Genomic DNA, 13,741 nt, shown 5'->3' on the forward strand with positions numbered 1-13,741 from the left:
GACAGCACTGCGAGGCTCAGGGGGTGAACCGGTTTGCTGGAAGAACACAAAGTAACTTGAACATCACTGGAGTTTATTTAATGCCTCTCGGTAGTGCCAGTGCTACATGCTATGGAGGACTATCAACCTAATACATGCACTCGGTAGTCAGCTTGTACCTGCAGATGGCACTTGCGGATTGAACTAGGCATCAATATGTACCTTGACCATCCCACGTCTGATAGTTCAAGCTGTGAACCCCGCGGTTCATGCCTCGACGCGACAGGGGTAGGCAAAGTAGACCGCTCATTGCAATTTTCGAGTTTTACTCCGCCTCGTCCGTTGGACTTCAATTGTACCCGAGTACGGTATACGGAGTACTTATTCCTTGCATTGCGTGGCGGCCGGCCTGAGCACTGGGGGGATAGGGAAACAGGGAAAATCCGGGGGCCACAGCCGTACCTTGGAATAAGTTATGCTGCACTTGGATACGCGCATTGCACATGAATTGGGGCTTGCTCTACCCCGTTTTCCCCCAAGAATCCTCCTCAAAAAAGGGACAAAAGGCACAAGAGAAGAAGACTACTGCAGGAACTGGCGCATGAATATAGATACATCGAAATTGAAGAGGCACTATACCTTGGGCTGAGTTATGGTGCAAGCCACCGAAATAGACCCTGCGAACGTGTGGACCTCGGCTTTTCAGGGGGCGTGCAGCAGCTGCGAAATCCACCGGCCATCGCCAGTTCAATCTTACCATGACCCACAATGTCAGTTCCCACTTGTTGATAAGCGGGGATAAACACGGATCTCATTCGGGGTACTTTCTCCATAGCTGCAGCACTGCCAACAAAATCATCAAAAAATCAAAACAAACAAACAGCGGAACTGTGGCCCACCGCTCAATGCTCGATACTCACGACTTTCAGCCCGTCTCCGTGGGTCGGATTAGAAAAAACTTCCTTGAGTGGCCAGGACCCTGGAAATAGTAAGCAATTTGCCCCGTCAATAATGGAGTTTTGCTTGAAAAGTCTCAGATTTGGCCCACACGTGAGATCCAGTTCTATCAAAATGGCATTGGTGTGTAACCGGAGTAAACCGCCCATTCGATCTCCGAATGAGTGCGATAATTAATGTACATGCTAGGACCAATTTAGTATGTGATCGTCCGAATTCCTGTACATATGCACAGTATGTATGTATATGCTGTCTAGTACTCTAGCTCTCGTGGAAGCTGGTCTATCATCAACGCTGATTTTGCCTTGTAAAACCCTAAATTCGTGGTTCGGAATCCGGCTATCTAGTATGGAGTACTCGAAGACAAAGAGCGTTACTTTGAACCTTGTCTATTTTACTAATTTTGGGCACCTCCTTTCAATGGTGACCACTCGCTAACGGAAAGTAACTTCACTTATTCGCACGCTATCTTACCAATAAACCATGTACGTGCAATCAACCACAATATGAAGAGTCCCTGGTCTTTGAAGGGCTAGACTCCGGAATCTTCCTCTGTTGAAATTGCACTTTGATTGCTGCGGTCCCAATTCAAACAAAGACGTTGAGATTGGTAATTTGAGATCGACCTACATATGTATGTAGGTACGAGGTAGGAGTGGTCTGTACTATACATGCACAGCAATGGGAAGCACTCCGAGAGAGAGGCATGACTGTACATAGTAGGGTCATGGCGGGATCTAGAACACAAGATATCCATTTACCCCATTTGATGCATCAGGAGCCCCCAGAACAGTCTTCTATTTGGCTCCGGAGTAGATATCCCTTGCCTCCTCGCGTCCAAACTTCTGCTTCATCGCGTCTTCTTGCTCACATTGCCACGAAATCATCCCCTATCCCAGGATAGTACGCACAGTATTTTTCCAGTCAAGTTGCGTTTCTCTCTGGCGTTCCGTGTCTGGTCAAAAGGCTGGGGTCAGATCATGGTTTGCATAAATCGCTGCAGGATATCCCTTCGCTTTGACTTCATCTTGGCCGACTCCGAGTTGCCTTTGAGGCTACAAGATCGCAGATTAGTGAGCCTACAACGCCCATGATAGCTCATCGCATACAGTTTCTATCGATTTTCTATGCAGGGATGGCTCCTTCGGCGTGCAAATACAATACGAAGGCCACAGAGCTTCATACGACCAGACCAATGACCAAATAAGGTCTTGATTCTACTGATTATATAGTATGGGGTTCTACTTGGAATTCGAAAATGGTTGCCGAGAAAACCGGGGGGTTCGTTGGTAAGTACCTCGATGCCACTCTGCCAGCTCAAGATAATTAGATATGATGGACTCTCTTGTGAGAGTTGATGATAATATCAAGCTCCAAAGGTGAGATACTATGAATGCGCTTGGTGTCAAATGAATTGAGCCTTGGATATTCGATTGCTCATTGACCTTGACTGAGAACACAGCATTGAAATCGACTTGCACATGAGACGAACGCGCCCTGCTCCAACAGAGATATTTCTCCCAAGCAATCTGAGCATCCTTCTGACTCGTCTTCATCATCCATCTCTCCCATTGATTGAATTCCATTGTGCACTGTAGGAATTCCCAGTATTCCTACTCCATAGACCTCAGTATACTTATATTATTTATCAGATAGCATGAATTAGGACTTGTGAATATGTACTTCGTACTCCGCACACTGTTTCAATTCATGTGGGCAATCATCTTCCAAACTCTAGTTCAACCCCTGTTTCACAATGTTCTTTTGTATGCCTTGATTTAGCAATGATCAGCCGGCGCTGAATAGTCCACCATTTCAACTTCCGCGGCAAAACTCGGCGAACTTGCAATGGCGGATGCTTTAACAATTACCATTGGAGTGTCAATAATGTCATTGAAGTTGAATTACAAGATTAGTCCCGGCTTCTAGTTATCCAGAACCTTGTACTCCGTACAGCATGCCTGCAATTTTGTGAATTTCAGACATTCACCCACCAATAAATGAATGCACGCCGGTAAATACGCTAGCATCCTTTGGGAAATTGGTATCCCACTTATTCTCCCTCAAAATACAACATCGACTTGAACTTTACTCTTTGCAGCAACTCCTCTAAACAAACCCATCTAGAAGTACCACTTATCTTGTGAGTTCTGTATGTAGTTCAATGCAATGTTTAAGCTCAAAGAAGAAAGGAGGTGCGAGGATGCAAATTAAATGTTGCCACATGGTACTGCTAAAGTATTATATATTTGGCGCAGTTCCATGGCCACTCGAACTTGAACTTGCGTCTAAGCAGAAAAACAACTCTGATCAACCAAATTGGATATTTGAATATCGAATTTCCATTTCTATGATTACAAGTAAAAATGTCTACCACAAGAATGTTGAAGTCTGCTGCATTATTCGCTCTGGGAGTCGCACTCGCAAATGCTCAGTCCGCCAACCCTGGTGTCGGGTCCAACCCTAAGGCCGAGGGCGCGACTGAAGATGTCACTTCAGATACTGGACCCAATGGGTAAGATACTCTTCTAAATTGACTCGTGCATTGATAAAACTTGTTGATCATTCCACTAGATCTGAGGACTGGCTTAATACTGGTATCACCGACGATGGCTGGAACCCACCTTTCCTAGCCCTCGAAGACATCTATCATATTTCACTGGACGATTTCTACAACGGCATTGGATCCGCCTGCAAGAAATACAACCAATACTTCCAGAGTGCAGGATCAAAGTACGATGTCGACCCCGTCATCCTCGCAGTCCTCGCAATGCAGGAATCCTCTTGTAACGCCGATGCCGGTGGCCCTACACCGGGGTTGATGCAGGTTTCCTGCGACAACTATCCGAATGGCGAATGCACGGATGATGTGCAGGATAATGTCAATGCTGGTACCAATTACCTCAAGTCGCAGATTGACTCGGCTGGTGGGAATGCGATCCAGGCTTTTGGCTCATATAATGGATGGTTCACGGCTGATAGTGGTCTGAACGACAACAAGGGACTCACGGAGGATTATCCATGTTCCTCCGAAGGACAATCGAATGGCGTTCCGCAGAACCTGGATTATCTGCACCAGGTGCTGAATGGCTGGTTGATGGGTCTGGATGTATACGGTGACGATAACTGGATTGGAACTTACAAGTGCGACCAGTCCTGCAGCGATGGAAGCAAATGCTAAAAGCTTAGTAAGTGAACGCAATCGCACATGTTGATTAGAGGATAATTTTAGACGATGAACTGGAGTCTGAATGTGTCGAATTGATGCCCTTTCCATAGTTTCATGTTGAACTTTTGTTCCTCAATAAAGTCTCAAATTCAGATCTTTCTTGTGGCCTATAATCCTCCTGACATGTCTTCCGATATATCCCACCTCAAAGACAGACTGAGTGCAGAATTGATGTTTGGGTCCTCGGATAAATCCCAGTATTGAGAAGCAGTTCGACGAAGTTGTGTGGCCATATGAAAGCCAAAGTCATCTAGGACACATGAAACGTTTTGACACCACAGAAACTTTCTCTCATCCCTTAAGTGAATGAATGGCTTGCATATATGTGGAATCGAAGCTATGATGGCTCGTGCACCTGCAAGCTTCATTCGTGGCTGAAGGCAAAAGGGTATTGTCTTGCATATTTGTCCTGCGTAGTGGGCTGCAAGCAGATATTCCTCGTGGGAGCCAGGGTCAACTGGAAATATGCTGCTAGAATCTGAATTGGCCAACACCAAAATCTTGGCTTGGTATATCAAAGATTGGACCATAGTGAGAGCGGTCCAATAGAGCACATGAAGTCTCAGATGATCAAGTGTTTTGAATAAGTACGGAGCTCCAAATAAATCATCTCCTAGCGGTATTCGGCACTCTATTTCTCGAGGATCGCATGTTATTGGAGAGCCTCCGATATAGCTTTGATTTTGGCAGTACCATCTCAGTATTCTCTCGCGGTGCGATAAACAAGTCCGCAGGAATGTTTCGCAGGCTTGAGAGTCAGAGTGATTGATCCTTCCCGTCGTGGAAAGCAAGGAGGCTTCAACAGCGAACAGCTCGAATAGATCATCAAGAGGAGTACCTCGAGATGAATATTGCTGAAGACATCTGTAGTCTTCCTTAGGCCACTCCATTACCACTGTGGAGTATATCTGGGAGAACCGTTAGAAAAATCGGCACCCAAAAGAAGTCAAAAGAAGAGAAGATAACAGAGTATATTACCATCATCATTTTTTGTAACTTTCGATAAATGTCATTAATCGGAGCTTCGATGGATCTATTTTGATAACAATGTCGTAGGAGCGCATTGGTACCAGCCATATGCGCCAACCAGACACGAAGACCATATGGGCAATGGAAACTCTGGTACAAATAGCGACATGTTAGAATTTCGTGTTTGAATACAGGAAAGCCCTTTCCAGGAAAGTTTGGGAGAGTGGGGGGGGCCCGAACCTGAATCATTTGAAAGGCAACAGTCGTATAAATCATATCCTCGGTTTGAACTTGGTGAGATAGCAATTGAGACATGTGTCTGATCGCGATATTATAATGTTGAATACCAATTTGAGTTAAATGCGTGTCTGCATGGGTTCTTCCAAGGTAAATACACGCAATGGCTGCCAGAGCTCGCTCCAGCATCTCGCTTTTGACGGGACGCGTTGAAATATTCACTATCAAGCTGGGAAGAATATCGATCTCATCTGAGGAGACAATCTCGAGCGGAAATGATGACTCGAGGAACTTGGAGAATATCTGTGATCGATATGTAGAGCTAGCAGGCATCACGGGAGATAACATCAATGGTTGCTGGCGGCCACCTTCGGATGCCGCATTTGCGTCTTGATAGAGGATAAATCGACCCTTTTCGTAGCCCGGGCAGGAGATTCTCCGCTTGATACATCGCATACATTGTGGGCTTCCAAGGTCACACTAGCAAATAGTAAGAATATTGCTATGCGCATGTGCCAAGGGTTTTCTCTGGCTTACCTTGACCTTGCGTTTTCTGCAGGCCGTGCACCCCTGGGATTGATATGGAATGCCACCCATGATTTCCAGATATGCCGAGGACACTAGGCTTATCTGTACATCGCTACCTACACGAGGTTTGTTGAATCATTTACAGCGACTTGACAAGCGACTGCAAGGTGGCAGGAAAGTGGGGAGCTAAAGAGTCAAGATTGGCCCCCAGCCCCCTGGAAATTAGTGCCAGAATTTCCCTACGAGTGGGTCATTCGCTTCTTTAGTGGACGAAGACAGTGTTCAAGGTTCAAAATATGCTCCTGAACTCGATGAATCTGTTGGCTAAGAGCCCTCTCATCGGCTTTGAGAGCCAATGCAGCAGATTGTGTCAGCCCTCCGTGACCAACTATCCCTTCTAAACCTAGTGGTCTCTGTAATAAAATAGAACCCAGTGAAGATGATCTGAAAGTGATAGTGTATTGAAAAATGCACCATTTATTATAATTTAATTCAAGATATCATAAAATCATAGTACATGTGTATCCATTTCTCTAGCTATTCTGCACTTCCAACCACTCAACCGCATGAGTATCGAGTAACCGATTCTGAAGACAAGTTCGACACTCTGGACACAATCTATCTCTTGAATCCCAAATTTGATCTTCTTGAAAATCTGGAAGAAAAATAAAGCCTATGATTTCTTCAGGGTTAGCTCCAACAGCACAACAATACCTAAGAGGGTTGGGTAGACTGAGAAAGTCCGTCGGACCTAACAGGCCTTCACAATACTCTTGCCGATGTTGCCAGTTGCACTGACCATCGAAATATTGACGAGACACATACTGGAAATTTGTATGAATAGAAACTAAAATTACGTTCGACTTGCTGTCAAAGGTCCCACTCCTATTGCGATTCAAGATCAAAACGTTTCGGAGTTTGGTTATCGGAGTTAAGTGACCATTGAATCCAAGTCTTCGCAGCCTACTGTCATCAAAACCCGGTGTATTAAGGTCAAGTGTAGTGTGTGAGATGATGATGCACTTCATTGATGAATTGTTTCAATTCTTGCAAGCAGCTCACAGTGGGTTATGGATCCTGTCATCAAATCGATCGGATTTAAGCGGAGTAATACCGGCCCTTTTACTGCCATCAAGTCCAAGTATAAAGCTAATGTTGATACTACGGACTGGTGCTTGAGCGTTGAAAGCATGACGACAACTTGATACCGAGTGCTCTATTACTGAGGCGCGTTGTACCATCCCATAGTGCACCATACTGATCAACCTTTCTTGCACAACACATCCACAATGAGCTCATTTGAGAAGAACGCCGATTCCTCCCCTCTTTTCCGTCATCGTCAACTTGCGCCAGCAGCAGCTGTCCGTGTATCACCGTTATGCCTAGGGAGCATGACATTTGGAGGCAAACAAGGTAGCCGTTATGGGGAGTGTTCGCGTGAGAAGGCTTTCGAGATTCTCGATCACTTCTACAACATGGGAAGGAATTTCATTGATACCGCCAGTGGGTATCAGGATAGACAGTCGGAGACAATAGTTGGGGAATGGATGGCATCGCGTGGAAATCGGGATGAGATCGTGCTTGCAACCAAGTACACCAATGCCTACATGACGCATCACAAAAACCGCATCCAATCAAACTACGGCGGCAACAATGCTAATTCAATGAAGGTGAGTGTGGACGCGTCTCTGCGCAAATTGCAGACTTCTTATATCGATCTGCTCTACATCCATTGGTGGGACTATTCGACCTCGATTCCAGAATTGATGCATGCTTTAAATGATCTGGTGATATCCGAGAGTATGACGGCTTTTCGTCTTTTGCATGCATGGCTGCCGTGACCGTGCCCGACATTACTCCAAAACTGTGGCAAAAAACCACAACACAATTGCAACTGTTGGGAATTCCGATTTCCCTCCAGATTTCTGGAATGATTTGCCGATGTAATAAGTCACCAGACTGTAAATGGGAGGAAGAATGATCCGGAATTGGTAGGACAGAGCTCGTTCCACCATATGAAGGACGATCCACAGAAACGAAGGGAACTCCAAAGGCAGTACTTGCCACAGTAGGAGAAGTCTTTGGAGTGGCATCGAAATATTGATGATCATATCCTCCCCCATGCAGGGCAATAATCAATGGACAATGAACGGGCGATGCCGACGGTGGGGGTATAAATTGTGCACCGGTCACGGTGCCCAGTCTGGGAGAATGTGTATTGAAAATTTTGCATTTTATGCGGGTCTTTGTGGGAAAGGATCGTATAAATTCGGCTATGCAAAAATTCTTCAACTAACAAAAAGATGCGACGGGTTAGAGAATGGCTCGTCGAGAAAGACCCAGATAGCTGACTGCGAGGGGGTTGAACTTACTTGATGAATCTGGATTGTTGATGGTGATGAATACTTGGCCATGGCGTAGTAGGTTTTCACTCAAATATTTATATAACTTTACCTCCAAGGTAATTTCTAATATCAGCAGAGTGGAGTAGCTGCATTTCTAAAATGTATTCTCGTCGGACTTACTCATTAAATCCGAATATTCCAAATGCAAGGACAGAATGAAAATAGCGGAGAACGTGCCATAAGAGGCAGGGATTGTAAGCTCTTTCAGGCAATGATAGAAGACATGTTGCGAATTTTTGATAAATATCAGATTTGAAACCGACGCTCGCTAGGACAGAGACTAATTAGTGTGCTTGGAAGCCGGGTTCGAGAAACAATGTCGGCGTGTAAGTGGTTAACTTTTTCTTTGATACAATACGTATAATGTGTGCAAGACTAGACAGATGATTCAATAGGGCTTCTTGGTCGTTATCAACCAAAAGATATATCTATGAGGATTCGCTTGCAAAGTTAGCCCATGTACCGCTATCCTTGACTCTTATTGCAGAAAATAGAATTCTATGCTTTGGCTCAACGGAAACACCCTTTCTCACGAAAAATCCTTTGTATTTCAATCGATAGAATTAGTTTAAGAAAATACATTACAGAGTACCCACTTCATTTTGTGCCTACAATGTTTTGCAGAGCCTAGTCATCTCCATATAAAAATGGATAATACAAGCCAGGCTAGCCCACAGCCTTTTAGATCCACTGCTTTCAAACGCTTGCCCCAATCTATCTCGAACAGATCAAGCTTTTGTTGGTCAAGAGAGCTAGTCCGGTATGCGATTCCTGAGTTGACTCGTTGAAGTGGTGTGGTTGGAGGTAGATCTGCTTCATGTATAGTTTGGAGTGGCCTTACCTTGTTGGCCACTCGAGCAGCTACGGTCCTCCACTCTTCCAGATCCCAAACTGTGTCATATCTGACGTTTTGCAGGGATTTTATAGTATCCTCTACCCAGATTGCGGGTCTGGCCACAAGCGATTCGGTGGCTGTCATGGTGCTGGTTTTTATTCGGTGAATCACGTCGCGTAATCCAGCGTAGAGCAGGATCCCAACCCTCTTTTCTGAAGATTTGACATATTCTGTATAAAAATAATATATTAGCAGAACCAACCACTGTTATATTCGATCATCTCGTATGGCTAATTCAAACTACTAATAAAGAGTCTTTATTGGGAGGTCCATGGTCCAAGTAGCAAAAAGAGTGGTCCGACTAGTTACAGAAATAGTTCATTTAGCGTCGCTCATTCCGGTAAGTGGAATGGCCCAGTCCCAAGCTGAAGACTGTGTTCTCTGTGTCTGTCCACTGCTCCTGAGTATGATTGTATCAAATTCGACAGTCTAATCAGCACCTCCCATCTTTATATTTTAACCTGAACGTTTTACTGGATTCAGATATCCAGTGCCTCAACCATGCGGCGGAAACCCTTCTCCAGCACATTTGTTGGATGGGCAAACACCATTCGAAACCATCCCGTCTCTTCACTCATGTACGCCGATCCAGCCGCGATATACACTTTCTTGGCACGGAGTCTTCCCAGAATTTCATCATCGCTAATCTTCGAGTTTTTGGTGGCTGCGCCAAGGTTTATCCAAAGGAAGAAGGCGGCATTGGACTTGTGATATAAGATCCCATGGTCATTGAGAAACTTTGTCGCAAAGCAATAGCTCTCCAATAGTCGTTGCTGGTTCGTCACGATGTATTTTGACGTGAATTCGTTGTCGAATAATATAGATGAGGTAAGCTTGTCTGCCAAACTCGAAGGGAAATTAAACAATCTGCTCGGGTTTATTAGGGCAGGATTCTCAATATGATGTAGGTTTTTGTCTCACGATATTCCATCTGCCGCATCTAAGATGTGCTTATTTGACTGGCTAATAAGACATCCGATACGAAGACCAGTCGCCCCAAAGTCCTATTTCCCTTTAGCTCTTGATTCTCAGCATAGGAGATGCGAGATAATCCAGCAGCTGGGATAATATCACCTTACTAAGGCCCCACGCCACATGTAGCATGCTGGGATCGATCAGTCCTTTGGGTGGAACTGACAGCACAGATTTGAACAGCGCTGCTTCCGGGAGCTCTGGATTGTTCCAGACAGACAGAGCATAAATTTCATCACTGATCAAATGGAGATTATGTTTCCCGCAAAACCTCATATACTCCTTTATAATGTCCTCGGGGTAGCATCGGCCTTTTTAAAGGTTAGTCAATGGCCAAACTAGAACCAAGAAAAAGGAATTATTGTACCAAGGGGATTATGAGGTGAGCACAACACAAGTGCTTTGACCCGAATCCCACGTTTTCGAGCAAGAAATAGGGCGACCTCATACTGATCAATGGCATCAAAGCTGAACGGATCCACGGCTCCAAACTTGACTTCTAAAAGCTCGACACTAACAAGAGTAAGTTAGCTTATGCGGGGATTCAATCAATACTGGGTGCCACCGATTGCTCACCCCGCACGGCTTCCAAAGATTGTACGGAATGCATTGAAGTACGGACGTCCAACCATGACGTGGTCTCCAGGATCAAAGAGAGCCCAAGCCGCAGCCTCAATTGCATTGCTCACACCAGATGTAATAGCCATTTGAGAGGGGTGAAGCTGGGTTACCGGGGCAAATTGGTTATTCAGAAAATGACATAGGGATTCCTTCAACCTTTGGCTACCGGAGAAGCCATCACCATAGGTTAACGAATGTGAATCAACATGAAGCTAATCATTTGATTAGCGATTCTGGGCATTATACTGGTGAACTTTCAATCGTCCTACCTGGGATTGCGAATTCAAGAAATCTTTCATCTCCGGGTGCATGAGGGTCTAGCAGATAAGTTAATAACGATGATGCTCAAGCATCCTGCAATCATTGGGTTTTACATTCTCGGCAAGTCCAATATTCACAATGCCGTTGGGATTCTCAACTGGATCCCAAATGTCCTGCAAGACATCGAGAAATACAGGCTTTTGGTCTGCCAAGGTGTTTCCACGTGTAGAAAGGTTGTTTTCCATATTCGAATAGCCTTCTAATAGCAAGGACGGACAATCAAAGTCATTCACAATGCGTCGAGCCCGCGGTGGTATTCTGATGAATCGTAATTTGCTGGGGGCTGAAGATGATGCAGGAGCGGCGGAGCATCGCCGAGATATACTTCCTTAGATACTATACTCCAGTGGCATCTAGTACTGCTAGATATCCATATCTGGAATGTCATGAGAAGGCGTAAATTCTTAGAACAAGATTGGCGCAATCAAAGTAATTCAGTGGCTCAGTATGCTAATGTCGGACCCAGGGGCCAATAAAAAGGATTCTCTGTGGGTTAAAGTTGGAACCTTGAAATGATTTTTCGCAGGTGTGCAGGACAACATCCGCAATAGCCGCAAGTTCCGGCCCGCATGAGCTAACCCTACTGAATCTGTAAATTGCCAAAATCACCGTTCTTTTAAAAAAAGATTACATAGCATAATTTACAATATCGGGTATAAATCCATGGATTTAAATATGAATAGTATGAGATGGCTGCGATCTTGGAAGGGAATGTTTAAAGGATTCAATTAACAAACACGGGGCTTCCCAGCTGCGGGAAAGCAAGCAAAGCGACACCACAAGAAATCATTACCAGCCCAAGGAACAAACTGAGTGTACTAGGGTTTCCACTTAAGAGAACAGAGAAGGTGTTGCACATACATCCCCCCCACTCCAGCAAGTCCCCAGAAAATAAGAACTCGACCATAGCAATAGGAGAAATGTGTGGTGTTTTTGCAGCGAGCCGCCAGCAGTCCAGGAAGTAGACTAAAACCGACGCCATGCGCGAAAAGAACTGCAAGCAGTGCAAGAGCAGCCAACTGTGGCTCTTCCAATTCAGAGAGCGTGAGGAAAAGGAGTCCGCGAAAAACAAATAATGCTGTAAAGGTCATTCGAGGCCCGATTCTGGCGCTCAGCGTCGGTGCGAAAATGCCTCCACTAGCAAGGGCAATCATGCTCCAGGGTAAGAAATGAACCAGTTCGCGACTGGATGTCTGTTCATACCAAGAGATTGCAGGCTGTAATGCGGCAAATACGGTCATTCCGGGCAAGGCATTGAAGAATAGCAGGGTTGAGAGGAATTTCTGTCCGGGGACGTCTTGTACCTCATCGTTTGATCCAGTTGCAACTGGACTATTTCTCATGTTCCTGGGGATCATGCGAAGAGTCACCAATGCCACCATGAGAAAGGTCATACCTCCAACTGCGAGAATATTTGCAAAGTACACGGCATCGACCCCATCAAATGAAAGATGCATGTTTAGTATCAGATATGTCGCCACTGCAGTCGAGAAACTGATGGGCCCGATTGCGCTCCGAACAAGTTTACGATCCGGGAATACCTGTCCGACCATAACAACAACAGCCAGATAAGTGATACCAACACCAATACCACCGATAATGAAAGACGCAAAAAAGGCGACAATGGTATTGCGCGCTAGGAAGTAGCCGGCTAACGCAAGGCTAGCTCCCCACACAATAGTTCCAATGGTGGCAGCACGCGGGGCGCCAAAATTGGAGATGATAGATGAACTGATGAAGGCCCCGAGGCATAGTCCAGTGCACGCTACACCAAAGGGAGCGAAGGTCCAGGGACCGGAGACATTCAGAATTCGGGGGATTTGCGCTTGCAAGATGAAGAAGGCGTAGACTGTTCCAACGCTGAATAGGTTTGTAAAGCTGGAGAGCGCGACGGTTATTCGTCTCATGTTGTTAATCAAAAATAAGAGAGGAAGTTCCTCCTAACTTTTTATCTGGAGTATGTAGTACGGGATTTGGAAGACCGTTGAAACGGCAAGGTGGAAGTTCGAAGTCATTGCATGGCTTGCGGGGTTCTGCGGAAAATATGCGGGTGTAGCGGGTATTCAAGGATTTGCTTGTGGGGCTTCGATGGGCGATTACACCATATACTCCCTTCAAAAATACCCGTTACAGCTCCCGGGAAGTCAATATCATTCAATCTGGCCAGAGCTCCTGGGCGAATACATTCTCATATCGCCGTAATTACTAATAGGCTGCCTTGGACTAGGACGCAGGTATCAAATCAAGATGTAAGATAGCTGAGCCCCTTTGTGATATTCAAGTCCACGTTCATCAATTTCAATCACGATCAGCCTTAAGCCTCGTATTTAGAACCAAGCTGAGCAAAAACAAAAACATACAACAGCAGGGATTCGCATGTGGTCACCCACCATACTACTAACCTGCCGGCGTGTGGCTTAAGTACGGCTGAGCGGACGGGAAGCCCTGTTTTCCACACCCTATGGTCGTATGTACTATCCAAAAGTTACGTTAGGGCTATAGAGGAAGCATCACATATCTAATTATTCTTGTCAGTCGGTGAACAGCGAGAGTTTTAAGGGAGAAAGACCTACGCCGCTCCGGTAACGAATAATTGTATCATTTTAGCTTCAGGAATGCCTAAAATCG

At 45.3% G+C, this 13,741-nt stretch overlaps 5 protein-coding genes across 5 annotated transcripts; 2 read left to right on the forward strand and 3 right to left on the reverse strand.

Moving 5' to 3' along the window:
• Nucleotides 1–3,317: 3,317 nt before the first annotated feature.
• N7469_000032 (putative extracellular soluble lytic transglycosylase) lies at nucleotides 3,318–4,117 on the forward strand (the record flags this gene model as incomplete). The annotated part of the gene is made up of 2 exons (XM_056638952.1): nucleotides 3,318–3,451; nucleotides 3,511–4,117. The coding sequence occupies 2 exons, from the start codon at nucleotides 3,318–3,320 to the stop codon at nucleotides 4,115–4,117; spliced, it is 741 nt and encodes a 246-aa protein (XP_056504709.1).
• A 1,289-nt stretch (nucleotides 4,118–5,406) lies between these two features.
• On the reverse strand, nucleotides 5,407–5,968 carry N7469_000033 (Zn(II)2Cys6 transcription factor domain-containing protein; the record flags this gene model as incomplete). Its single annotated transcript, XM_056638953.1, has 3 exons — nucleotides 5,407–5,453; nucleotides 5,530–5,851; nucleotides 5,909–5,968. 3 exons carry the CDS (start codon nucleotides 5,966–5,968, stop codon nucleotides 5,407–5,409), a joined length of 429 nt encoding a protein of 142 aa, XP_056504710.1.
• A 1,220-nt stretch (nucleotides 5,969–7,188) lies between these two features.
• On the forward strand, nucleotides 7,189–7,740 carry N7469_000034 (uncharacterized protein; the record flags this gene model as incomplete). Its single annotated transcript, XM_056638954.1, has 1 exon — nucleotides 7,189–7,740. The coding sequence occupies one exon, from the start codon at nucleotides 7,189–7,191 to the stop codon at nucleotides 7,738–7,740; it is 552 nt and encodes a 183-aa protein (XP_056504711.1).
• Nucleotides 7,741–9,678: 1,938 nt separating this feature from the next.
• On the reverse strand, nucleotides 9,679–11,298 carry N7469_000035 (uncharacterized protein; the record flags this gene model as incomplete). Its single annotated transcript, XM_056638955.1, has 7 exons — nucleotides 9,679–10,066; nucleotides 10,121–10,203; nucleotides 10,274–10,482; nucleotides 10,539–10,684; nucleotides 10,748–11,004; nucleotides 11,062–11,109; nucleotides 11,167–11,298. 7 exons carry the CDS (start codon nucleotides 11,296–11,298, stop codon nucleotides 9,679–9,681), a joined length of 1,263 nt encoding a protein of 420 aa, XP_056504712.1.
• Nucleotides 11,299–11,931: 633 nt separating this feature from the next.
• N7469_000036 (major facilitator transporter) lies at nucleotides 11,932–13,020 on the reverse strand (the record flags this gene model as incomplete). Its single annotated transcript, XM_056638956.1, has 1 exon — nucleotides 11,932–13,020. The coding sequence occupies one exon, from the start codon at nucleotides 13,018–13,020 to the stop codon at nucleotides 11,932–11,934; it is 1,089 nt and encodes a 362-aa protein (XP_056504713.1).
• Between the last annotated feature and the right edge of the window lie 721 nt (nucleotides 13,021–13,741).

This window comes from Penicillium citrinum, assembly GCF_028827155.1.
Source record: "Penicillium citrinum strain IBT 23319 chromosome Unknown utg000001l:1.0-4955037.0:1.0-4956770.0, whole genome shotgun sequence".
Taxonomy (NCBI): domain Eukaryota; kingdom Fungi; phylum Ascomycota; class Eurotiomycetes; order Eurotiales; family Aspergillaceae; genus Penicillium; species Penicillium citrinum.